Genomic DNA, 25169 nt, shown 5'->3' on the forward strand with positions numbered 1-25169 from the left:
TTTTGATAGTTTGATTAATATGTGTCTTGGAATGTTTTTCCTTGGATTTATCCTGTATAGGAGTCTCTGTGCTACCTGGACTTGATTGACTGTTAGCTTTCCCATATTAGGGAAATTTTCAACTATAATCTCTTCAAATATTTTCTCAGTCTCTTTCTCTTCTTCTGGGACCCCTGTAATTAGAATGTTGGTGTGTTTAATGTTGTCCCAGAGGTGTCTCAGACTGCCCTCAATTCTGTTCATTATTTTTTCTTTGTTCGGCTCTGTGGTAGTTATTCCCACTATTTTATCTTCCAGGTCACGTATCCGTTCTTCTACCTCAGTTATTCCGCTGTTGATTCCTTCTAGAGAATTTTTAATTTCATTTATGGTGTTGTTCATCATTGTTTTTTGCTCTTTTGTTCTTCTGGGTCCTTGTTAAAGTTTTCTTGTATTTTCTCCATTCTATTTCCAAGATTGGATGATCTTTACTTTCATTACTCTTAATTCTTTTTCAGGTAGACTGCCTATTTCCTCTTCATTTCTTTGGTCTGGTGGGTTTTACCTTGCTCCTTCATCTGCTGTGTGTTTCTCTTTTGGGTCTCCTTTTCACAGGCTGCAGGTTCGTAATTCCCGTTGTTTTTGGTGTCTGCCCCCAGTGTGTAAGGTTGGTTCAGTGGGTTATGTAGGCTTCCTCGTGGAGGGGACTGGTGCCTGTGTTATGGTGGATGTGGCTGGATCTTGTCTTTGTGGTTGGCAGGACCGCATCAGGTGGTGTGTTTTGGGTTGTCTGTGACCTTATTATGATTTTAGGCAGCCTCTCTGCTAATGGGTGGGGCTATGTTCCTGTCTTGCTAGTTGTTTGGCATACGGTGTCTAGCAATGTAGCTTGCTGGTCGCTGAGTGGAGCTGGGTCTTAGCGTTGAGATGGAGGTCTCTGGGAGAGCTTTCACTGTTTGATATTATGTGGAGCCGGGAGGTCTTTGATGGAGCAATGTCCTGAACTTGGCTCTCCCACCTCAGAGGCATCGGCCTGACACCTGTCCAGATCATGAAGACCCTTTCAGCCACACGCTCAGAAGAAAAGGGAGGGAAAAAAAAGAAAGAAAAAAATAATAAAGTTATTAAAATAAAAAAATTATTAAAAATAAAAAAAATTAAAAAAAGAAAGAAGAGAGCAACCAAACCAATAAACAAATCCACCAATGATAACAAGCACTAAAAAGTATACTTAAAAAAAAAAGAAAAACAGACAGAACCCTAGGACAAATGGTAAAAGCAAAGCTATACAGACAGAATCACACAAAGAAGCATACACATACACTCTCACTAAAAGTGAAAAATGAAAAAAATATATATCTGTATATAAAAAAAAAGGAAGAGAGCAACCAAGTCAGTAAACAAATCTAACAGTGATAAGAAAGTCTGAATATTAAACTCTAAATATTAAACTAAGATAAACATAAAATCATAAAGGAATTAGATGCAGAAAGCAAAGTCCAAGTCTACAGTTGCTCCCAAAGTCCACCGCCTCCATTTGGGATGACTCTTTGTCTATTCAGGTATTCCACAGATGCAGGTACCTTAAGTTGATTGTGGAGATTTATTCAGCTGCTCCTGAGGCTGGTGGGAGAGATTTCCCTTTCTCTTCTTCGTAGCTCCCAGGGTTCAGCTTTGGACTTGGCCCCGCCTCTGCGTGTAGGTCGCCTGAGGGCATCTGTTCCCCATCCAGACAGGACAGGGTTAATGGAGCAGCTGATTAGGGGGCTCTGGCTCACTCAGGCTTGGGGGAGGGAGGGGTGCGGATGCGGGGAGAGCCTGAGGCGGCAGAGGCCAGCGTGACGTTGCACTAGCCTGAGGCGCGCCGTGCATTCTCCCGGGGAAGTTGTCCCTGGATCACGGGACCCTGGCAGTGGCGGGCTGCACAGGCTCCAGGAGGGGAGGTGTGGATAGTGACATGTGCTTGCACACAGGCTTCTTGGTGCCTGCACCAGCAGCCTTAGCATCTCACGCCCATCTCTGGTGTCTGTGCTGATAGCGGTGGCTTGCGCCCATCCCTGGAGCTTGTTTAGGCGGTGCTCTGAATCCCCTCTCCTCGCACACCCCGAAACAATGGTCTCTTGCCTCTTAGGCAGATCCAGACTTTTCCCCGGACTCCCTCCCGTCTAGCCGTGGTGCACTAATCCCCTGCAGGCTGTGTTCACGCTGCCAACCCCAGTCCTCCCGCTCCCAGCGCTCCGACGGACCGAAGCCCAAGCCTCAACTCCCAGCCCCGCCCGCCCCGGCGGGTAAGCAGACAAGCCTCTCGGGCTGGTGAATTCCGGTCTGCACCAATCCTCTGTGTGGCAGCCTCTCCACTTTGCCCTCTGCACCCCTGTTGCTGTGTTCTCGTCTTTGGCTCTGAAGCTTCGACCCCAGCAGCCCCTGTCACCACCAGTGAAGGGCCTTCCTAGTGTGTGGAAACTTTTCCTCCTTCACAGCTCTGTCCCAGTGGTGCAGATCCCACCCCTATTCTTTTGTCTCTGTTTTTCGTTGTTTTCTTTTCCCTACCCTGGTACATGGGGCGTTTCTTGCCTTTTGGGAGGTCTGAGGTCTTCTGCCAGCGTTCAGTAGGTGTTCTGTAGTTGTTCCACGTGTAGACGTATTTCTGATGTATTTGTCGGGAGGAAGGTGATCTCCACATCTTACTCCTCCGCCATCTTGCAAGTCTCTATAATTCTTTTTATACATTTTTGGGTTTGATTTGCCAATACTTTGTAGAGAATTTTTGCATCTATTTCATGAGTGATATTATTCTGTGTTTTCTTTCTTATAATGTCTTTATCTGTTTTGATATAGTATTGCTGTCCTCATAGAGAGAGTTAGGAATTATTTCTTCTGCTTCTGTTTTCTGGAAGAGGTTGTAGAGAACTGGTATAATTTTTTTCCTTAAGAATTTTGTAGAATTTAACAGTGAACCCATCTGGTCCTGGTGCTTTGTGTGTTTTGGTGGGACGCTTAATTATTAATTAAATTTCTTTAATAGATATAGGTCTGTTCAGATTGTCTGTTTCTTTTTGTGTGTAAAATTCCTTGATTATCCCTTAATGTCCATGAGATCTGTAGTTAATGTTCCATCTTTCATTTCTGAACTACTGTGCCACCAGGGCAGTCCCTGCCTCATGTATTTAATGTTTTGTTTTTAGGCATATACACATGAAGGATTGTTGTGTCATCTTGTAGTCTTCATTCCTTTGTTGTTATATAATGTCACTGTTTATCCCTGTTAACTTTCCTTGCTGTGAAGTCTACTCTGTCTGAAATACAGCTATTCTTGCCTTGTTTAGATTAGTGATAGCATGTTATACCTTTTTCCATCCATTGATCTTTTTTTAAATCATGATGTGTCTCTATATTTACTGTACCTGAGTCTTGCTTTTTGATCCACTCTGACAATTTCTGTTTTTTAATTGGCATATTTAGACCATTTGTGTTTAGGATGATTGTTGATACAGTTACGTTAGTATCTACAAAACTTGTTACTGTTTTTTATTTGTTCTTGGTCTTTGTTCCTGTTTTTGTCTTCCACATGTTTTCTAACTTTTGTGGTTTTAACTGAGCATTTTATACGATTCCATTTTCTTTTCATTTCTTAATATATCAGTTATACTTGTTTTCCTTCATGGTTGCCCTCATGCTCGCAATATATCTTTACGGCATATCTAAGGCGTCTTTCAGTAACACTATACTGCTTCATGGTAGCACAAGTACCTTATAATAACAAAATATTCCTAATTTCTCCCTCCCATCTTTTCTGTCAGTGCTGTCATTCATTTCACTTATACATGAACATACATAAGCATATGAATGCATAAAACTATATAATCAAATACATCATTGAGCAAGCTGTTAAGGTCAATTAAGAATTAAAAAAATCAAAGTTTAATTTTACCTTCACTGATTCATTCTCTAATGGTATTTTTTATGTAAATCCACGTTTCTGACCTGTTTCATTTTCCTTCTCTCCAAAGAACTTTTCACATTTCTTGCAAGGCAGTCCTACTGGCAACAAATTCCCTCAATTTTTGTTTGTCTGAGAAAGTCTTTGTCTTTCACTCTTACAGGATAATTTTGCAGTGTGCAGAATTCTAGGTTGTTTTTTTTCTCTCAACACTTTAAATATTTCACATCACTCCGTAGTTTGCATTGTTTCTGAAGAGAAGTCAGATGTAATTCTTATCTTTGCTCCTTTGTAGTTAAGGCTTTCCCCCCTTCTGGCTTCTTTGAGTGTTTTTTCTTTTATCTTTGATTTTCTGCATTTTGAATATGATATGCCTAGGTGTTGTTTTTGTTTGCTTGCTTGCTTTTTGGCATTTATCTTGCTTGGTATTCTCAGAGCTTCCTAGATCTGTCATTTGGTTTCTGACATTAATTTGGTTAAATTCTTAGTCATTATTGCTTCAGATATTGCCTCAGTTCCTTTGTTTTCCTTCTGGTATTCCCATTACACCTATGTTACACCTTTTGTAGTTGTCCTGTGGTTCTTGGATATTGTTCTCTGTTTCATAGTTTCTTTTTCTCTTTGCTTTCTATTTTTGGAAGTTTCTATTTTCATATCCTCACTCTCTGAGATGCTTTCCATAGCCATGCCCAGTCTACTAATGAGCGCATCAAAGGAATTCTTCATTTTTGTTATGGGTTTTTTTATCTCAAAGAGTCCTTTTAAATTTTTTTTTAGAATTTCTTTCTGCTTACAATATCCATCTGTTGTTGCATGCTGTCTATTTTTTACATTAAAACCCTTAGCATACTAATCATAGTTTAAAAAATTTCTGGGTTGGTAATTCCCACAGTCGTGCCATCTCTGTCTTTGGTTCTGATGTTTGTTCGTTCTCTTCACACGGTCTATTTGCCTCTTAGTGCACCTTGTAGTTTTTTGTTAAAAGATGTATATGATTTACTGGATAAAAGGAAGTGTGGTAAATAGGCCTTTAATAATGTGATGGTAAGAGGGACAGGAAGCATTCTATAGTCCTATGGTTAGTTCTCAGTCTTTTGGTGAGCCTGTGCCCCTGGACTGTAAACCTCACAAGTGATTCTCACCCCCTACCCTGCTTTGCTGGGACAGGATACTGTTGGGGGTTGTAGTTGGGTATTTCCCTTCCTTCACATACTTGAGGCTCTGATACAACCTCAGCAGGTTATGCTCTGGTAAAATATATTCTCCTGATAACAGGCCTTATTAAGAAGAACAGAATACCTTGGCATATTAGAATAGTTCCTTTCTGCCTCCCCTGCTGGAAGCATGAGTGTATATTTTTCTTCTGGTAGTCACTGTCAAGACTTGGTAGAGCTCCTGGAGGTAAAACTTGAAAAGTGTGAGGAGTTCTTTTTTTGGGGTTTTTTTTTTTTTTTAATGAGACCTATCTCTGCCTTACCTTTATCTTTTTTAAAAAATAAATTTATATATTTTATTTATTTATTTTTGGCTGTGTTGGGTCTGTTGCTGTGCACATGTTTTCTCTAGTTGCGGTCAGCGAGGGCTACTCTTCGTTGTGGTGCGTGAGTGTCTCATTGCAGTGGCTTCTCTTGTTGTGGAGCATGGGCTCTAGGCGCGCGGGCTTCAGTAGTTGTGGCACACAGGCTCAGTAGTTGTGACTCCCAGCCTCTAGAGCTCGGCTCAGTAGTTGTGGCGCACAGGCTTAGTTGCTCCGCAGCATGGGGGATCTTCCCTGATCAGGGCTCGAACCCATGTCCCTTGCATTGGCAGGCAGATTCTTAACCTTTGCACCAACAGGGAAGCCCCTCCTGGAGTTTTTAATCTCTCAGACTTGTCCACACTGAGCCTTCAACAATTTGTCAATTATACTTGAGGTTTTCCTACCCTGATACTGGTTGCCATAGAGATTTCTGTTTGGGTACGCTCTGATTCTCTGTATCTGTCTGTCTGTCTCTCTAATTTTGGTGGCAGTGGTTTGCTCTGTGACCTCGCTTCTCTGATGGATCTAAGAAGAGTTATTGACTTTTCAGTTTGTTAGGCTTTTTACTTGTTAGGATGGAATGAAGACTTCAAAGTTCCTTATTACATGCTGACCAGAAAGTGCTAATATGGACATTTAATGCTAAAAACTTTGTTCTAAGCTCCACTTGCAAATTATATGTTGTATTTTCATTTTTACTTAGTTGAACAAATACCTTAAGGTTTCTTTTTGATTTCTTCTTTGACCATAGGTTACTTAGAAGCATTTTATTTACTTTTGAAATATTTAGGGGTTTTTCACGTATCTTCTTGTTGATTTCTCATTTAATGTCTTTGTGTTATAATTTATTTTAAATTTTTTTGAGATTTTCTTAATGACACAGAACATGGATTATTTTGTTTTTCTGTGTGCTTTTCAAAAGGATGTGTATTCATTCTGCTCTTATTGTACGAAGTTTTTCTATATATATCAGTTAGGTCAAGTTGACTTATATTGTTTAAGTTTCTTTATATCCTCATTTTTTTTGGTCTATTTGTTCAGTCAGTTATTGAGAAAAAGAATGAACCTCTCTTACTATGACTATACATTTTGCTGTTTCTTTGTTTTCTCTATTCAGTTTTTGCTTCATTTATTTTGAAGGTCTCATAATTTGCAGAAACATTTAGGATTTTTATATCCTCTTGATTAATAGACCTCTTTATCCTGGTAATATTTCTTGTTCTGAAGTGTACTTTGTCTGATATTAATGTTGTGAATTCAGCTTTCTTTGGATTAGTGTTAGATTGATATGTGTTCCCCATACTTTTAATATCTTTCTGTATTTATGTTTTAAATGGGTGTCTTGTAGACAACATAAAGTCTTGAGTTTCTTTTTTCACTGTTACAATCTCTGTCTTTCAGTGGGGATGTTTAGGTAATTTACATATAATGTGATTATTGATATGGTTGTATTTAAATCTATCCTTTGTTAGTCCTTTTTAATTTGCCCATTATTTCTCATCTTCCTATTTTCTTTTTTTTCTCATTGAATATTTTGTATGATTGCATTTTGGCTGATTAGTAATAATTGTATTTTTTTATTAGTTGCTTTAGGGTTTATATATCTTTAGCTTGTCACAGTCTGCCTTCAAGTGATATTATACCATTTCACATATTATATAAGAACCTTACAACTGTGTACTTCCATTGCTACCCTTTTGGCTTTGGGCCTATTTTTGTCATGTTTTAAAGTTTTTACATATTTTATAAACCTCACAATTCATTGTTGTTATTTTTGCTCTAGATCATCAGTTACCTTATAAAGAGACTTAAATAATTAAAAAATCTTCTGTATTTATCCATGTAATTACTGTTTCTAGTGCTCTTAATTACTTTGTGTACATCCACATTTCCTTTGTTGTTTTCCTCCTGCCTGAAAGACAACCTTTAGCATTTACTATAGTGTTAACCGCTGGTGATTAGTTCTTTCAGCTTTTTTATCTGAAAAACAATTATTTTGCCTGTGTTTTTGAAAGGTATTTTAGCTCGGTATAGAATTCTAGGTTAATGATAGTTTGTTTCTTTTAGTACATTGAAGATTTTACTCTTCTCTTTTCTAGCTAGCATCTTTTTCATGAGAAATCTGTTTTCATCCTTATTTCTTAGCACATAGGCATATTTAACCGCCCCCCCAGCTGCTTTTATCATTTTCTGTTTATTGTTGGTTTTTAGCGAGAAGCCATATGATTATGATGTGCATTCATGGCATTTTCTTTATGTTTCTTATACTTGGGGTTAGTTGATCTGTAGGTTTATAGTTTTCATCAAATTTCATAGTTTTTCTATTATTTCTTTATTTTTTTCTTTTTTCCCCCTGCTATTATTATTTTTAAGTCCCTCCCCCCTGCTTTTTTTTGGGTACTGCAATAGCATGTACATTAGGTTTCTTAATGTTGTCCCACAGCTTACTGGCACCCCTCCCCCCTTAAAAAGTTTTCATTCTTTTTGTGCTTCATGTTTGATAGTTTCTGTGCTGTATTCTAAGAATTGGGCTAGTGAAAAATGTGACTTTTATGGGAGACTTGAATAGTATATAATTAAAAAAAATTTTTAACAAGCATTATTCTGTTTCACCATGTTGGTGAAAGGCAAAGCTATTGGTTGTTTTCCTTCCCTCTGCCTCCTTCTTCCAAACATGGATTACAGAGCCTTGTAGAATAAAACCTAAGGCAACCATACCTTTAAAATATAATAACTGCTATTTCTTTGGTTACCTCTGATAGCCTTTGATTAATTATGAGTCTAAAAATTTCTATTTGAAGTTAGAAATATTTTTTTGTTCCTAATTAATGCTATTTAGTAGGTATATAGGGTTTGCATCTCATCTGAGGACTAATAATTTTAGTTGGCCATGAAAGAAAAATCAAACACATTGTAGATGTTTATTTTGAAAGATTCATTAAGTTGCCTGTAAATCACAAAGTGTTTATGCACTTCTCTAAAGACTATCAATATAGCCAGATATCCAATTTTCTCTCTAGTGGAAAATAAAAAAAAGGAAGGCTATATTTTACTTAGTTGAGTACCAATTGATGTAGTTAGTTTGTATTTTATGATCAATTTACATGAATATGTATTTTTAAGCACTATAGTGGCTCTCAGAGCAATGACATGCTAATGCTATGAGAGTTACTTAGGTTGTGAAACTGACTGAGGAAACAGGTTTGTGATGTTGGGGGCATGTATAAAATTTTTTTTAACTGTTAGAATCTTCAGCTAAAGTTATTTTTGTTATTTTTTTTTTTCTTACTAAGAAACCTGTGGTATCTTTTTAAAAAAATTTATGTATATTTTATTTATTTACTTACGGCTGCGTTGGGTCTTTGTTGCTGCACGTGGGCTTTCTCTAGTTGCAGTGAGTGAGGGCTACTCTTCGCTGTGGTGTGTGGGCTTCTCATTGTGGTGGCTTCTCTTGTTGTGGAGCATGAGCTCTAGGCAGGCGAGCTTCAGTAGTTGTGGCGTGCGGGCTCTAGAGCGCAGGCTCAGTAGTTGTGGTACACAGGCTTAGTTGCTCTGTGGAATGTGGGATCTTCCGGGACCAGGGCTTGAACCCGTGTCCTCTGCATTGGCAGATGGATTCTTAACCACTTGTGCCACCAGGGAAGTCCCTGTAGTACTTTTTTTTTTTTTTTTTTAAACTTACAAGGTGTTGAGGTTTGTAAAAAATAAAATGTTATGGTTTTATTTAATATGACTTTGGTCACTGAAATTTGTGTAATTTTCATTAAATGCTTTCTTTGTAATACCTTCTCTTCCAAATATCATGTTTTCATTGGATTTATGGACATATTTATACTTCAGGGGTAAGCCAGTATATTCTACTAAAGGACTGGGAAAATTGACCAACCCTAATTTAGGTTGTTATGTGGAAACAGCATATTTCTGTTGTTGGTATTCTACCCAGTTTTCTCTCCTTTTCCTTATTTGACACATAGAGGACTTGAATGAAGAACACCATTGTGGTTTTTTTAGATGACTTTTAAACTTTACTAGGGTCAAATGAGTGGGTTGGAAAATCTCAGGATCAACTTAAAATATTGGAAAAGTGAAGTGTCAGGTGATTTTGAAAGTGACCTGTCTGGCTGGGAAAGGTAGTCATCCATGAAGTTTAATCAGCTTAAATATGATTGTTTTGTTAAATGGGAGTGTGTTTCCTCCTGAAATTTAGTTTGAAAACCTTTTTCTTATTTGTGGATTATAGTTTATTACAATAGTGATTAGTTTTTTATGAGATCATAATGTCTCTTGTACTTGATGGTGAAAATCTGTTCTTGGCAGTGAGATGCTGTGGGGTGCAGCAGCAACACTGGGCAAGTAGCAGAAGAGTAGTAGTAAAGATTTGGTTTTCAAAACAGTTGAAGTTTCCTCTTACTCCTTTTTTCTGAACACTGATTTGCTAACAAACCTGATTTTTATTGTCACTTTTTCATTTTTAAAATTTTTCTGATGTTTTGTACTGAGTGGTTGTTAATATGTGGCAGATTTCAGTTTTGCATATTTTCAGATTTTTCACTTATGTTGCATTGGAGATATCAGATAGAAGTATTAGAAAATTATTTATTTATTCAACAGAAATTTAGGGCTAGTTATAGTTCAGACACCAGTTTAACAATGGCAACAAAAATCCCTGACCCTTTGGACCATATAAATCTTTTTTTTAAAATTAATCAATTAATTTATTTTTGGGTGTGTTGGGTCTTTGTTTCTGTGCGAGGGCTTTCTCTAGTTGCAGTGAGTGAGAGCTACTCTTCATTGTGGTGCATGGGCCTCTCACTGTCGCGGTCTCTCTTGTTGTGGAGCACAGGCTCCAGACACGCAGGCTCAGTAGTTGTGGCTCACGGGCCTAGTTGCTCCGCGGCATGTGGGATCTTCCCAGACCAGGGCTTGAACCCGTGTCCCCTGCATTCGCAGGCAGATTCTCAACCACTGCGCCACCAGGGAAGCCCCCATATAAATCTTTAATTTCAAAGCATGTTGATTAATTTACATCTGGCATCACACTTTAATAGTCATTTAATTTGTCATTATTTGCATGCACCTTATATTAAAATGATTAAAAACTGGAAACTGTTTAAGTTTGTCTTTATCTTGCTTTGTTTCCCTACCATAACTAATTATAGGGGGTGATTGTGAATCAATTTTATGGTATAATTGTACTTTTAATTTTTTTAGAAATCTTAACTGCAAAATGTAACTGTTTCCTCAACTTAATACTGGGAAGAAATCTTTTCTGTTTCAAGGTTTTAAATACTTCTCTTTTGAAAAGCAGCCTTCATCTGAATTTAAAAAATTCTTGCTCTGACCTATGCTAGATCTGTATAATATCAAGGATATAGTCCAGTAGTGAAATTGTAGTACCTTACTTCTCTCTAGTTGTTGCCTTTCAGTGATGAACACTAAAGCTGATTTTAATTTCATGTCTAAGAAGTGGATTGTTCTTGTTGAAAATTATGTTGCTTGAGAAACAAGTATCTTCTGTATTACTTACTGTGTGTCACTTAATAAAAACAACTAATAGGTACTTTTACTAATCGCTGCAATTTGATGCTCAGTCATATTATAAATTATCTACATTTTTAAAAGAAATATTTGTACCAGACTCTAAATTGTTCTTACATGATTTTCTTAGGCAGAGTGACATGTTTTTATAACTGAAACTTTCATATGTTTATCTTTCAAGTCCAATAATTATTTATTATTAATGTGCCATCTTTTTTTCCCCCTGTAGCCAAATTGTAATCAGTTCTTTTTCCTTTTACTTCCTTTCTCAATCAAAATGTTAGACTTATACAAGCACTAGCAGCAACTCTATATCTGGATCATTGAAGCGCTTGGAAGATACTGCAGCACGATTTACAAATGCAAATTTCCAGGAAGTCTCTGCGCACACTACTAGTGCAAAAGATGTTTCAGAGGCTAGAGGGTCAGAGGGCAAAGGGAAGAAATCTTCAGCTCACAGCTCAGGTCAAAGGGGAAGAAAGCCTGGTGGAAGAAATCCAGGAACGACTGTATCAGCAGCTAGTCCTTTCCAGCAAGGTATTAATTATGATATTTTAGTTGAAATACTTGTTCTTGTGATGATCAATAGTAGTTAAGTTTTATAAAAGAATTTACCTTTTACTTATAACTATTGGATAATTAGAGATTATTTTATGATTAGTTGCTATAGTAAGATTACTTTAAAGACTAGTATTCCTTCTTCAAATGTTTCTGGGAACTTTGCTTTCTTTTTGTGTTATGACCTGTGCTGCTAAAGTTGAACTGTAATTTTTTTTAATGTTTAAATAGATGTGGAATAAAGTTTAAGTCTGAGGAGAAAAACAATAAAAGCTGGAGTTTTCCTTTCCTTTCTGCTCAACAGAAAAGTCATTCTAATTTATAAATTGTTTTTATTTGTCTTTTCCCGTTGAACACTAAAACGGTTAAGGTATACATTTTCAATAAGTGAATAAGTACTCAGTAATTTTTAGGGGAGCTAAATAGTTCTCAGTAAATAATACTTGCTGATTATTAATGCATTTATTATAAAGCTTGAAGATGAAAGTAGAATTCTGCTCAGCCTACATATCTTTTGGTAATTATGGCTGCTGTATGTACAGGATGCCCAGCTAGTTTTGAGTTTTAGTTAAACAACAAATTATTTTTTTCAGTGTGTGTCCCATGCATTTATTTGGGACATACTTATACTGAAAAATAATTTGTTGTTTAACTGATATTCAGAATTAACTAGGCATTTTGTGTTTTATATGACAAGTCTGTTTTATGGAGAACAAAATAACTCAGCTAAACCTTAGAATACATTAGCCCAATGTTCTAGGTTTTTATTTTGAAATAAATATGTTGAGAAATGTAAGTGCTAAAACTGTTTGAGACAAATACATTTAGTAAAATAAAGGCCTCCTCTCCCTCGCCCCCACCCCAGCCCTTTGTCCCCTAGGAGTAAATGAGGGAAAAAGTTGTCCTTTTCTTTACCCTGTTAAAGCTTTTGCTGACAATAAAAATTATGCCCATAATCTACCAGGACATAATTAGAATATGTAGAGAGATGCTGTCTGCTGACCTCTTCATTAAAAAGTATATTCATATATTTTTAAACTAAGTTATTTTGTGCTTCAAGATTTTCAAGTCCTAGATTTTTTTTTCTTTTTGCCTCATATAACAAAAAGTTAGACAAGTAGAAAAGAAATGAAATGCTAAATTTGCTGTTTTATGTTTAATAAATTTACTGTATATTATTTTTATGATACTTTGGAAAACAAATAGTAAAACTGTAGTTTTTGGGTTTTTTGTTTGTTTGTTTTTGCCACCTGGGTTTCGGGATCTTAGTTCCCTGACCAGGGATCAAACCTGGGCCACGGCAGTGAAAGTGCCAAGTCCTAACCACTGGACCACCAGGGAATTCCTGTAAAACTAAGTTTTAATGTAGCTTCATTCACGTTTTGAATGTGATTAGCAGAATTCAGTCATCTCTTCTCTATAACTAAGACCTTATTTTGTACTTGTAAAATTGCATTGAGTTTTTAATGTTATCTTTGAAGTACTAATTCATTTAGAAAAGCGAGCTCTCATTTTCTTAAATTTCACAATATTGGAGAGTCTTTCCCTGCTTCTGTTAAGATATGGTAGAGAACGTGTTATGTTTTTATATCTGAAGTAATATCCTGAAAAGTTTTAAAAGTTGAAATTTAAAGGTAGGGCATTTAAGGTAATTTTTTTTTTTAAATTGCAGGTAGTATGTGAATTTTAGAAAATACACATTTAAAATATTGTGTATACTAAGTGTTTTAAAGTATTTGCTATGCTGTCGTGAGCTTTTAACACCAGCTGTAAAAACAAAAATGTGCAGAAAAAAAAACAGATGGTGACAGATCAGAATGGATAATAAAGAACTTCTTTATAGCTGTTAATTAAGTGGCAAATTGCAGTTATCCTTAAATGATTGATGTAATGTAAATGGCTTCTTAATATGTATATATTTTTTTACACAGAAATGGCCTGAAAATGGTCACATCGGTACAAGTAATTTTGTAGATTAATAAGGCAGATATTCTCTTGAAGGAGTTAAATTTTAGAACTATTAATTTTTTTTAATGAGCCATTTTAGAAGAGCTTAAAATTTAAAAACCAAAACCTTGAGACTTTAGTTAAAAAAATTATTTCTTATGTGTAGGGAAAAAATATCTTTGTAAATATTTAGGCAGATTTATGTGTGATTACTTACGAATGTTCTCTACAGTAAAATTTAACACTTAGCTTGGAATTTCCTTTCCACTGCCAACAGAACACTTTATTTTGAGCTTTCGTTTCTTGAAGACATTAGGTAAAACATGACATAGTTTAGTTTTATGAAACACAATAGATGTTGGTCAAAACTGAGTCTAAACACTTGTTACTTCATTTGGCAAGCGTGGCGAGAGTGTTTGATGAAGTGGGATGGTGGATCGAATTTGTTTCAGCCCAGCCATTAGTTTTAACCTGGTAAATAAGAACCTTGAGGTTTTTATATCTCATAATGGCACGGTGGGCTTATTAATATTCTTTAAAGAGTGGGGAAAAAATAAGCAGTTGTGAGAGATTCATGAGAGGTGCCCCTCCTATGATTTTACTTTCATAAAAGCAATAGCAGAATATAAGTGGCTGGTTTCTTTTCTTTATGCATCTCCGTGGGAGGTGGACTGGGAGAATGTGAGTTATATAGATTAGGTTCCATATGATGATGATTATATCAAATCCGTGTTTTGGTGGGGTAGATATAACTGAAAGATAACATTTGCCAACATTATCTTGAAGTTAAAACTCAGAACTTACGACCTGAGCAACATCTTTTGGATCTTATTGTATGTTGGGAACATTTATAATCATACCTTCAATAATTGCAAGAAAGGAAGTTCCCAAAGCCATGCAGAGTTCAATCATAGTCATTTCAGAGTCTCCTTGAGACTTCGCTTTTCTTTGGTCCTTCCTCAAGCATACACAAGGCATTTGGGGGAGAGTAGAGGAATGCTGCCATGGTAAAAGGTAGGTTAAATAAAGCACATCTTATATCTTGGTAATTGTACAAGTAATAGCGTATAATTCAAGAGTTAATATTCAGTTTAATAACTATAAAAAGTATTTTTAAAACAATTTTATAGATAAACTTGATTTCAGTAATAATCCTTAAAAAATCTAGCTTTGTTACATACTGATGTCCTAAGTTTTATAATTTTTTTCATCCTCTCTTTTTGATGATTGTGTCATTTCTACTGCTCATGGGAACTTTTGCATCCAATTTTTTCTTTTCCTACCCCATTTTTTTTTTTCCCCCACTACAGGCAGTTTTTCAGGAACTCCAGGCAGTGTAAAATCATCTTCGGGAAGTTCAGTACAGTCTCCCCAGGATTTCTTGAGCTTTACAGACTCAGATCTGCGTAATGACAGTTACACTCACTCCCAACAGTCATCATCAACCAAAGATGTACATAAAGGAGAGTCTGGAAGCCAGGAAGGGGGGGTAAATAGTTTTAGTTCCATAATTGGTCTCCCTTCAACCTCAGCTGTTATTCCGCAGCCTAAAAACTTTGAAAATTCACCTGGAGATTTGGGTAATTCCAGCCTTCCTACAGCAGGATATAAGCGGGCTCAAACTTCTGGCATAGAAGAAGAAACTGTAAAGGAAAAGAAAAGAAAAGGAAATAAACAAAGTAAGCATGGGCCTGGTAGACCCAAAGGAAACAAAAGTCAAGAGAATGTTTCTCATCTCTCAGTTTCTTCTGCTTCACCAACGTCATCTGTAGCGTCAGCTGCAGGAAGTGTAACCAGCTCTAGTCTCCAGAAATCCCCCACGCCGCTCAGGAATGGGAGTGTGCAGAGTCTTAGTGTGGGCTCCTCTCCACTTGGTTCAGGTAGGCTTGGCCCCTTGTTTTCTCCCTCCCTCCCTCTCTCCCTCCCTCCCTCTCACCCACCCACCCACCGCCACTGCCACTGCCACTGCCACCACCACCAAGCAAATTTATTTAATTTTATTTTTTTAAAATTTTATTTATTTTTGGCTGCATTGGGTCTGTTGCTGCGCACGGGCTTTCTCTAGTTTTGGCGAGCTGGGGCTACTCTTCGTTGCAGTGTGCAGGCTTCTTGTTGCAGTGGCTTCTCTTGTTGCGGAGCACGGGCTCAAGGCACGTGGGCTTCAACGGGGTTAGTTGCTCCACGGCATGTGGGATCTTCCTGGACCAGGGCTCGAGCCTGTGTCCCCTGCATTGGCAGGTGGATTCCTAACCACTGTACCACCAGGGAAGTCCCCACAAATTCATTTTAAACTATCATTATGATAATACTGTGAGTTGCTAAGTGACGTTTAATTATCTTAATGAAAAGTGTTACGATCTTAGGAGGACAGTTTGGTCTTTGGAAAAGACATTTGGCACTAATCCAGTTTTACTTAATATAGGCTAAATAGTTAAAAGATAAATTCTTAAAAGATTTTCCTAGCTGTTATTGATTTAGGGAAATTTTGTGTGTGGGAAATCATGTTTTTTACTGATCACTGATTACTTTGTGAGGGCAGTGTCTGTGGTACATCTGTGGCAGAAAAATATGAATTTGTATCCCTTTTACCTCACCAGTAGGTAGACAGAAATTTAGGGAGAAATTCCCATAAATATTATTTCACCAAAATAAATGACTTAAATTTAGACTTGTCAAGTTTTTTTTTTTTTTTTTTGTGGTACACGGGCCTCTCACTGTTGTGGCCTCTCCCGTTGCGGAGCACAGGCTCCGGACGCGCAGGCTCAGCGGCCATGGCTCACGGGCCCAGCCGCTCCGCGGCATGTGGGATCTTCCAGACCGGGGCACGAACCCGCGTCCCCTGCATCGGCAGGCAGACTCTCAACCACTGTGCCACCAGGGAAGCCCTAGGATTTTTTTTTTTTCTTAAACTTGAGTTTTAAAATCACTCTGAAGAGTGTATGTATCTTGTTAAAGCCATACTTAGGAAATAAGATTAGTTGTTGAAAACTATTTGAGGTAATATATTATTAAATCTTACACATTTTAATAAAAGTTTTATGACTAGATCAGAGCACTCTCTCACTGATAAGCTTAGTACTAAAAAGTCTATGCTTATCTAGAAGAAGCTGGCTAAATGCCATGAGTATTTAGGAATTACGCCTTCTTACCATAAGTTAAGAATTGCTAACTGCTGTTGAAACTTAGCATGTGCTGCACACTGTCTTAAGCACTTGACAAGCATCAAGTATTACCGCTCATTATATAGAAGAGGAAACAGAGACAGAATTCTCACAGCTCTAAGTGGTGGAGCTATGCATTTTCCTTGATTCCAGAGACACTTAATTATAAAATTCAAGGGATGTTTGCTGATGAGGGTGTAAAACCTTGCTAGTATACTGTCAGTCATGCTTTAAGCAATGGGATCAACAAGAGAGTTTGAGCCAATAATTTAACTTGCAACAATAGTACCTCCTACTAGTATCAAAATGTTAATTTTTCCTTTGGCCTAATTTTAGATTGAGAAAGCACTTAGTAATTGTAAGAGCAGAAAACTCGCTCCTGTGTAAATAAGTCAGAAGGAGAAAATGTGTACCGTGTTATCAAGAATTGTTTTCCATGATGCCCTTTTAAAGATTCATGTGCAAGTAACAATGCAGGTGACCTTGTAAACACCTGTTAATTATAAGGTTAGACTGTAACAAGCACTATAATCCTAGCTCCAGGAGGTTAGGGGCTGTGTTTGTCATGTTCATTACTGTCTCCCCACTGCCAGCACAGTGCTTTGACCATAATAAATGCTAAACATTAAAAAACAAAAAAAAGAATGAATACTATTAGTAATCACTGAGAATGTTATCATGTGTTTGGTAGTATCCTGTGTGATTTTGTACTTGTCTTTCAAATGTTTTTGCCAGGTTGCAAGTGAAATTATTTATTGTAAAGCTTTTCACGTATCAATAGTATTACAGACCAGTTTTAGGATATATAATTAGTTGGAGAAGACCATGGACAAGATGAAATTTGAATTGTACTTTGGAGTAGGCAGAAAAAGAAGGCCAACATTATTATCAGAAAAGATAGTAAAGGTATATTTGAAGGGTAAACTTCATAGAAACAAGAAGCTTGTGTTTGTGGGATAGTTAGAAGTAATGTTGATTAAATAGAGCAGGATGAGTTTATGGAGAGTTGAATGCCAGGCTGAAGAAATCAGACTTTGAGGCTAGTGGTCTTTCTCCTAGAATTAGCATTCTGGACTTAATTCTGGCAACTTACTATTAAAAGAATTTTAGAGTAATCAAAATTCTCTCATGACATGTTCAAATTATAGTAGAGCATATGTAGCAAGATATTTATTCTAGGAGGCCTAGATCCAGTCAGAATAGAAACCCAGAAAACACCTCTAAACTTGTCTGATCAAGGGTTTGTATTGTAAGATTTTTATTAAATCACAGTACATCCTGATAAATGACCTACTGTTTTATACTGACTTGTACAAAATGTTTTAAATGGCTACTAAAGGTTGTAAGTTTTGGCTTACAAATTATATTAAACTTTTGATTGAATTCTTTCCTACGTATGTTCTTTTGAGCTCTTAATAGGCACCTGGTCTTTTGAAACATTGAAAATTAAGATGTTGAAAACACTGAATATTTTGGAAGAGTTGACGTCCTGTATTTGTCCTTTTCTGTTTTCCTTTTATTTATTTATGTATTTGTTTGTTTGTTTTCGGCTGCATTGGGTCTTCGTTGCTATGCACGGCCTTTCTCTAGTTGCTGCAAGCGGGGGCTACTCTTCGTTGTGGTGTGCAGGCTCTAGGTGCACGGGCTTCTGTAGTTGTGGCTCTCTGTCTCTAGAGCGTAGACGCAGTAGTCGTGGCGCATGGGCTTAGTTGCTCCACGGCATGTGGGATCTTCCTGTACCAGGGCTCAAACCCGTGTCCCCTGCATTGGCGGGCGGATTCTTAACCACTGCACCACCAGGGAAGTCCCTGTTTTCCTTTTTATCTCAACCACATTAGGAGAGTTTATGATTTAGTAAAGTGAAGGTTAGCATTTTTTCTTCACAAAAATCATCATCTTATTTTCTCTGAGAAAAGTTTGGTATTCGTTAAATGATGGTGGTTTAACATTAATTTCTTTTCTTTGGGCACGCTCTGTCCTTTCAAAGTATAGGGTTCCCTGTTTTTTGTTTTTTAAACTCAGTCTCTAATTCTTTAATAGAATGCCTCTATACCTTTCTCAGTTAAGATACCTGAAATCTATTTCAGTGATAGAATTCTTTAGTGGTGATACATGCTATAAAAGGAGATTCTGGAAAGGCAGTCCTTTGGTTGTGAGACTATGTACTTAATCTTAAATTGTTCCTGATTTCACAAAGACAAGTTATTACTATGAGTAGATCGCCTCAATAGAAGTTTCTTCTGGCTTCTCCTGAAATATGAAGGTTATGAAAGTTTAACTTGAGCCTGTGTAACTATGAAAGGGAACTTGTTAAATGTATCCCTGTTTATGTCATATCTACTTCTGTTGGTAAAGTGAAACTGAGGAGTCTCTTTTTGATAAAATATTTTAATTAGAAATAGACTGATTCTGTAAACAGGTAAGGGAATCATATAGATAAAATATTAATCTAATAAACTCATGAGAGTAGAGTTACTAACACAGTATTGTAGATGAAGGAGTAGTTACAGTTAGTGAACATAATTCACATCTAAATGACTCAGGTTCATGATTTTATATACATTGATTATATTGGGTTATAAATGAAAATCATAAAGGATATTGGATGCTGCTAAGACCAGGATATACCTTGGAATTTGCTTTCTTAGAAAATCCCCTGATTTTGTTTTGGCTTTTGATGATCTGAAAATTTGCTGGCCCTATGTCATGGCTGTCTTTCTATAAAAGTACTAGATCAAAGGCCAGAATAGCCATATTCCAGTTTTTTGTCCCCACTGAGAAAATCCTTCTGCATGAGTGTCCTTTGATTATTTTTTAGGACCATTCCAAACAACTACCATTTCTCTATAATGTAACATGTCTATCTCTTTAATAGCCTTTTAAAATCTCACTTGTATTGCATTTGTTACTGAAGCATTAAGGTGGCAAATTCTCCCACCATGACTCATTTTCGAGGGTCATCTGGAAAGGACTTACACTAAACTGGCCTAAGTGTTTGATTTTTTAACAGTATCTAATGTCAAGTTCTTTTAACATTACAGTGATTGCAGGTGAGTGCTGGCTTCCTCTACCTTGCTTTGTCTTTCTTCTTAATCTCAAGTTATTCAGAGTGGGCCAATGATAGACTTGAGTTCTGAGGTAGATGTGTGAGTGATGGTTGCCTGGAAGGCTCTGCTGTGCACATGGTTCCTAGAAGTCATGTTTTTGGTTAAGTAATAGCCAGAGAATTCCTGCGGCGGCTTGCGGGATCTTAGTTCCCCAGCCAGGGATCGAACCCTTGCCTCCTGCAGTGGAAGTGCAGAATCTTAACCACTGGGCCGCCAGGGAGTTCCCAGGCCAGGAATTTTGAGTCAAAGCCTTAGCACTGGTTTTATCGATTACTTTTCCTTTGGAGTGTCATATGGAAATTTATTTCCCATTTCTGAGCAGATTTTGCTTTTAGCAGTGTTTTGTTGCTTCATGTCACCCTCTGCTCGTTCTCCTCATTTGGGTGGAGTAAAAGAATAAGAGTAATGGCTTTTCATTCATTATCATCATCAAAAATGAAAGGTAGAAGAAAGTAAGCAGACTGTAGTTTAATGAGTTTTTTATTGTTATGTAAGTCATAATGGATTTCTGCTCAGATATAAACTAAATAATTTTCATACTTAAATTGTAATTTCTAATTGAACATAGCATTCAAATGTGTTTGATACACTGTTCTCATCTAATGAATTACATAAAGCACATTAGTTTATCTCATTGCCTAACTCTACTTCCTCATAGAAGTGAATCCATTTATTCTTAAATGCTTGTTATACAGATTCATTTGTAAGCCCTTCTGTCGTTTCCTCATTCGTTGCACACATATACATGCACACACATTTCTACACTGTCCTGTTAAGATTTGTGAGAATGCCATCATGTTTGGTCCTCCTACCCCTTATGTCCCAATTACTGGCTCATAATTTCTGTTCTTGCATTTCTGTTTGCCCTGCTCAGCTAGACTTTTAGGTGAATGTTTTCCTGTTTTTCTGGCCTGTTTCTTTTCTGCCCTTAACTCACTGGCAACTTCTTTGCTGATTTCCTTTCTCCTCCCTCCCAACAGAAATTTCCATGCAGTATCGGCATGATGGAGCTTGTCCAACAACTAGTAAGTTGTATAACTGGGTTGGTAACCCAGACTTTTTGACTCCTACTCTAGTGCTTTTTCTAGTATATTATGCCACTTCTGAACCTTTAAATTTTAATTTTCTCAGATGCAGTTGGTTCTTAATTGAATAGATTTCTTTCTCCTACAAAGGTAGCTTAACTTGCTGCTTTGTCCTGTGTTCAGGATCCATATTAGAGTCAAATTGTGACCAAATTTTGTTGATTGCTGACCTTTTAATATGGTGCTTCCATTGTAGAATTGTGACTTCTGTTCCCCAATGAAGTAATATTTCCAATTTTTTTGTTTTTCACTAATCTTAATGTTAATATTTGTATATTGTCTTTAGATATCTTTTTTTGCTTAGGCCTCTGCATATCTTGAGCCTATTATACTAAAGTCTAGGAATTGAGAATGTTTGATCAGGTTAGATGATAAAATGAGGTTTTTCGTTATAATAAATACTATTAAGTGTGACCAAAGGTGGATTTACCTGTATAGAATTGCATCTTATAGATACTGACTTTCAGCCAGAAAGACATTACATAGTTAGACTACTAAATGTCTTTTTAAAAGTAGCTTTGTTTATTACTAAGGAGATTTGTCATCATTATGACAGTATATCTGACATGTTATTTAAATTTAGTAGGTACTATATTGGCAAGTGAAATGCAGTATCTAGAAATTTATACCATGTGAAGACTGAGCCAAGCTTGTAGTTTTAATGATTTAAGCAATGATCCAAGGTAGATTTACTGAGATTTTATTATACTGATGCAGCCTATGCCTATGTATTTCTTTTGTGTGTTTGAGAATGATCTTAACCTGAAGTCCTTTTTTCCTTACTTAAAAGCTTTCTCAGAGTTGCTGAATGCAATACACAATGGTAAGTTTTATTAGAATCTTCTCTGGTGGTTCATTTATTACAAAGGTTGCCTTTTGTAGAGATTCCCAATTGAAAGCTTGCATGTTCCATTGATGAAGTGAAACCTAGCTCTGAATCAATTGTTCAGCACCTTAGTGAAAACTTTTTGTGGATTGCCTACAGAAGGATTATAGGTCAACTTAGTTCATCAGTTTGGCTTCTGTTGTCTCTTTGTAAGGCAAAATGGTGATAGTGTTGTTCTACCTTTATGAAAGTCATTTTTCTATTTTTGCAGATAGTTTTTTCTAGTTCTTATGAGCTCTGGTTTGCCAGTGCAGTTGGTGATTGGTACCTACATTAGGAATTTGCTGCTTCTTCCACAACTGGGAATGTGAATTTTATTTTTAGGATTAAAATAATAATAATAGTTTTATTATTCTATTTCTCTATTCCATTTAGTGAATAAACATAAGATAACCTTCTACATTATGTCTAATTTGAGGCCAGGTTTTTACAGGGACTTGCATCTTTTGCAGGATTGGGTTCTGAAATCAGAATATAAGGCAAATGCTATCATTTTTTTTAACTTTTAAGATATAATTATAATGGAGTTTATTTTTGCAAAAGTGGTAGGGAGTTTCTTCAGTTCCAAGAACCTTCCTTAATTATTTGCTGTTTAAAGAAAATTCTTGAATCTAGTATCATCTTTGTTGATTATCTTTTTTAGTTATTAGCTGACATACCTCTTATTTGTTCAAGACTGTTTAAATGATTCCAAGCAGTTTTCCCAACACATTTTCATTAACTTTCTGAAATTTTGCATATTTTGCTAATGTAATTTAATTTGCACGTCGTTTTGCATTGCATTTGGATTAAATTGTCATGTGTTTACAAATCTATAGCCAGCAAGAGACTAATGGCACCATGAACAGGCATAGACACTGTGTTGATTTGAGGGCTAGTGTGGTTGGGATGGGAAACCCATAATGAGCATTTTATTAATGGGTACATTTTTAAAATAACTCTTGCTTCCCTGTGTAACCTGGAACTGCAGACTCTTAGAATAAATATTCCAGATAAAAAGGAACTCTTGAATATTGGGTATCTAGAGGAAAGGGATTAGAAGCATTCTTAAGAATAAACCAAATATGTTACCATTCTTTGATAGGAAAGTATAAAACATCATTTTCAGTTTGCATAGGTAAATTTAGACTTGCTCTTTAATTTTGGAATATTAGAATTTGGAGGCATGCTGAAAGTTTGAAAAGAGTATATTTGGGGTAAAAAAGGAAGTAGATACTGTTGGGAGCCACCTAAATCCTTTGTCGTTATTAACTGACATAGTACTGGGTTGTATTAATTTAACAGGCAAATTGTCATGTTTCTTTGCATTGGTGAATGAAGTTAATGTCATGGGATTAATATAATGAACACAGGTTTTCTTTAAAATCTTGGGTTATTTTGTAACTGGAAATTTGACCCCCATCACCCATTCCATCCCATCCATTGATGGACATTTAGGTTGTTTCCGTGTCTTGGCTATTGTAAATAGTGCTGTAGCGAACATGGGGGTACATAGATCTTTTTGAATTAGTGCTTTTGTCTTCTTCAAATAAATACCCAGAAGTGGATCCATATGGTAGGACATTTTTGTTTTTTAAAGGAACCTCCAAACAGTTTCCCAGTAGTGGCTGCACCAATTTACATTCTCACCAACAAGGGTTCCCTTTTCTCCACATTCTCACCAATACTTATTTCTTGTATTTTTGATAATAGCCATTCTAACAGATGTGAGGCGATATCTCGTGACTCTCATTTGCATTTCCCTGATGATTAGCGATGTTAAGCATCTTTTCATATGTCTGTTGGCCATCTGTGTGTCTTCTTTGAAAAAATGTCTCTTCAGATCCTCTGCTCAGTTTTTAATCGGATTTTGTTTCCCTCTTGAATTATAGGAGTTCTTTATATATTTTGGATATCAACCCCTTATCAGATACAATTGACCCTTCAACAGTTGAAACAACTAGGGGTTGGGGTGCTGACCCCTGAGCAGTTGAAAATCAAGTACTGCTATCTCTGCCTCAGAAACAAAGGAAATGACAAATGACTCGCCCAAAGCAGGAAGCAGAAACAGTTTAGATAGAATCAAAACTTAAACCCTGGTTCATTTGATTCCACGTATTATGATTTAGAAGCACACACAAACTTTCCCCCACACTTAAAGATTTGTAAAATGAAAATACAGGTACTATGTTTTTTGTTTTTTTTTTTTGCGGTATGCGGGCCTCTCACTGTTGTGGCCTCTCCCGTTGCGGAGCACAGGCTCTGGACACGCAGGCTCAGCGGCCATGGCTTACGGGCCCAGCCGCTCTGCGGCATGTGGGATCCTCCTGGACTGGGGCGCGAACCCGTGTCCCCTGCATCGGCAGGCGGACTCTCAACCACTGCGCCACCAGGGAAGCCCCAGGTACTATGTTTATTGAAAAAAAACAAAACATTAAGTGTACTTGCACAGTTCAAACCCATATTCAGGGGTCAGCTGTGTATGATTTGCAGATATTTTCTCCCTTTTGGTAGGTTGCCTTTTCATTTTGTTGATGGTTTCCTTGGCTTTGTGGTAGCTTTTTACCACTTGTTTATTTTTGATGTATTACCACTTGTTTATTTTTGTTTTTGGTATCAAGTCCAAAAAATCATCACCAAGAGCAATGTCAAGGAGCTGACTGCCTATGTTTTCTTATAGGAGTTTTATGGTTTCAGGTCTTACATTCAAGTCTTTAATCCATTTTGTCTCTTTTGCCACAAATTGACCGTATACGCTTGGGTGTATTTCTGGGCTCCCTGTTCTGTTCCGTTGATCTATGTGTTTGCTTTTATGCCAGTACCATACTGTTTTGACTAGTGTAGCTTTGTAATATAGTTGAAATCAGGGAGCATGATGCCTCCAGGTTTGTTGTTTCTCACAATTGCTTTGTCTATTTGGGGCCTTTTGTGGTTCCATACAAATTTTGGGATTGTTTTTTCTATTTCTCGGAAAAGTGCCATTGGAATCTTCATATGGATTACACTGAATCTGTGGCTTCCTTTGGGTAGTGTGGACATTTTAACAATATTAATTCTTCCATCCCGTGACTACAGAATATCTTTCCATTGTTTGTGCCTTCAATTTCTTTCATTAATGTCATTTAGTTTTCAGTGTAGAGATCTTTCACCTCCTTGGTTAAATTAATTCCTATGTATTATTCTTTATGATGCAGTTGTTAGTGGGATTGTTTTATTAATTTCTCTTTCTGATAGTTTGTTATTAGTGTATAGAAATGCAACTGATTTTGTATATTGATTTTATATTCTGCAACTTTACTGAATTTGTTTATTTGTTTAACGTTTTCTTTTGTGGAGTCTGTAGGGTTTTCTATATATAGTATCATGTCATCTGCAAAAAGTGACGGTTTTACGTCTTCGCTTCCAATTCGATGTCTTTTATTTTGTTTTCTTGCCTAATTGCTCTGGACTTATATTTTTAATTACAAAGA

The 25169-nt window shown here is 36.7% G+C and overlaps 1 protein-coding gene across 8 annotated transcripts in view; it reads left to right on the forward strand.

Annotated features, from left to right (window-relative positions):
- The window catches only part of MLLT10 (MLLT10 histone lysine methyltransferase DOT1L cofactor), a 249253-nt gene that overhangs the window by 153236 nt on the left and 70848 nt on the right, over window positions 1-25169 (forward strand). For 6 of the 8 annotated variants that reach the window (XM_082648933.1, XM_082648929.1, XM_082648927.1 and 3 more), the window contains 4 exons: window positions 11261-11513; window positions 14792-15361; window positions 20730-20774; window positions 21625-21657. In XM_082648933.1, the coding sequence (XP_082505059.1) occupies window positions 11261-11513; window positions 14792-15361; window positions 20730-20774; window positions 21625-21657 (901 nt within the window). The remainder of the gene's footprint in view (window positions 1-11260; window positions 11514-14791; window positions 15362-20729; window positions 20775-21624; window positions 21658-25169) is intronic. The other 2 variants (XM_082648931.1, XM_082648932.1) reach the window with 2 other exon arrangements.

This window comes from Grampus griseus, assembly GCF_964374135.1.
Source record: "Grampus griseus genome assembly, chromosome: 2".
In the NCBI taxonomy this organism is placed as follows: Eukaryota; Metazoa; Chordata; class Mammalia; order Artiodactyla; family Delphinidae; genus Grampus; species Grampus griseus.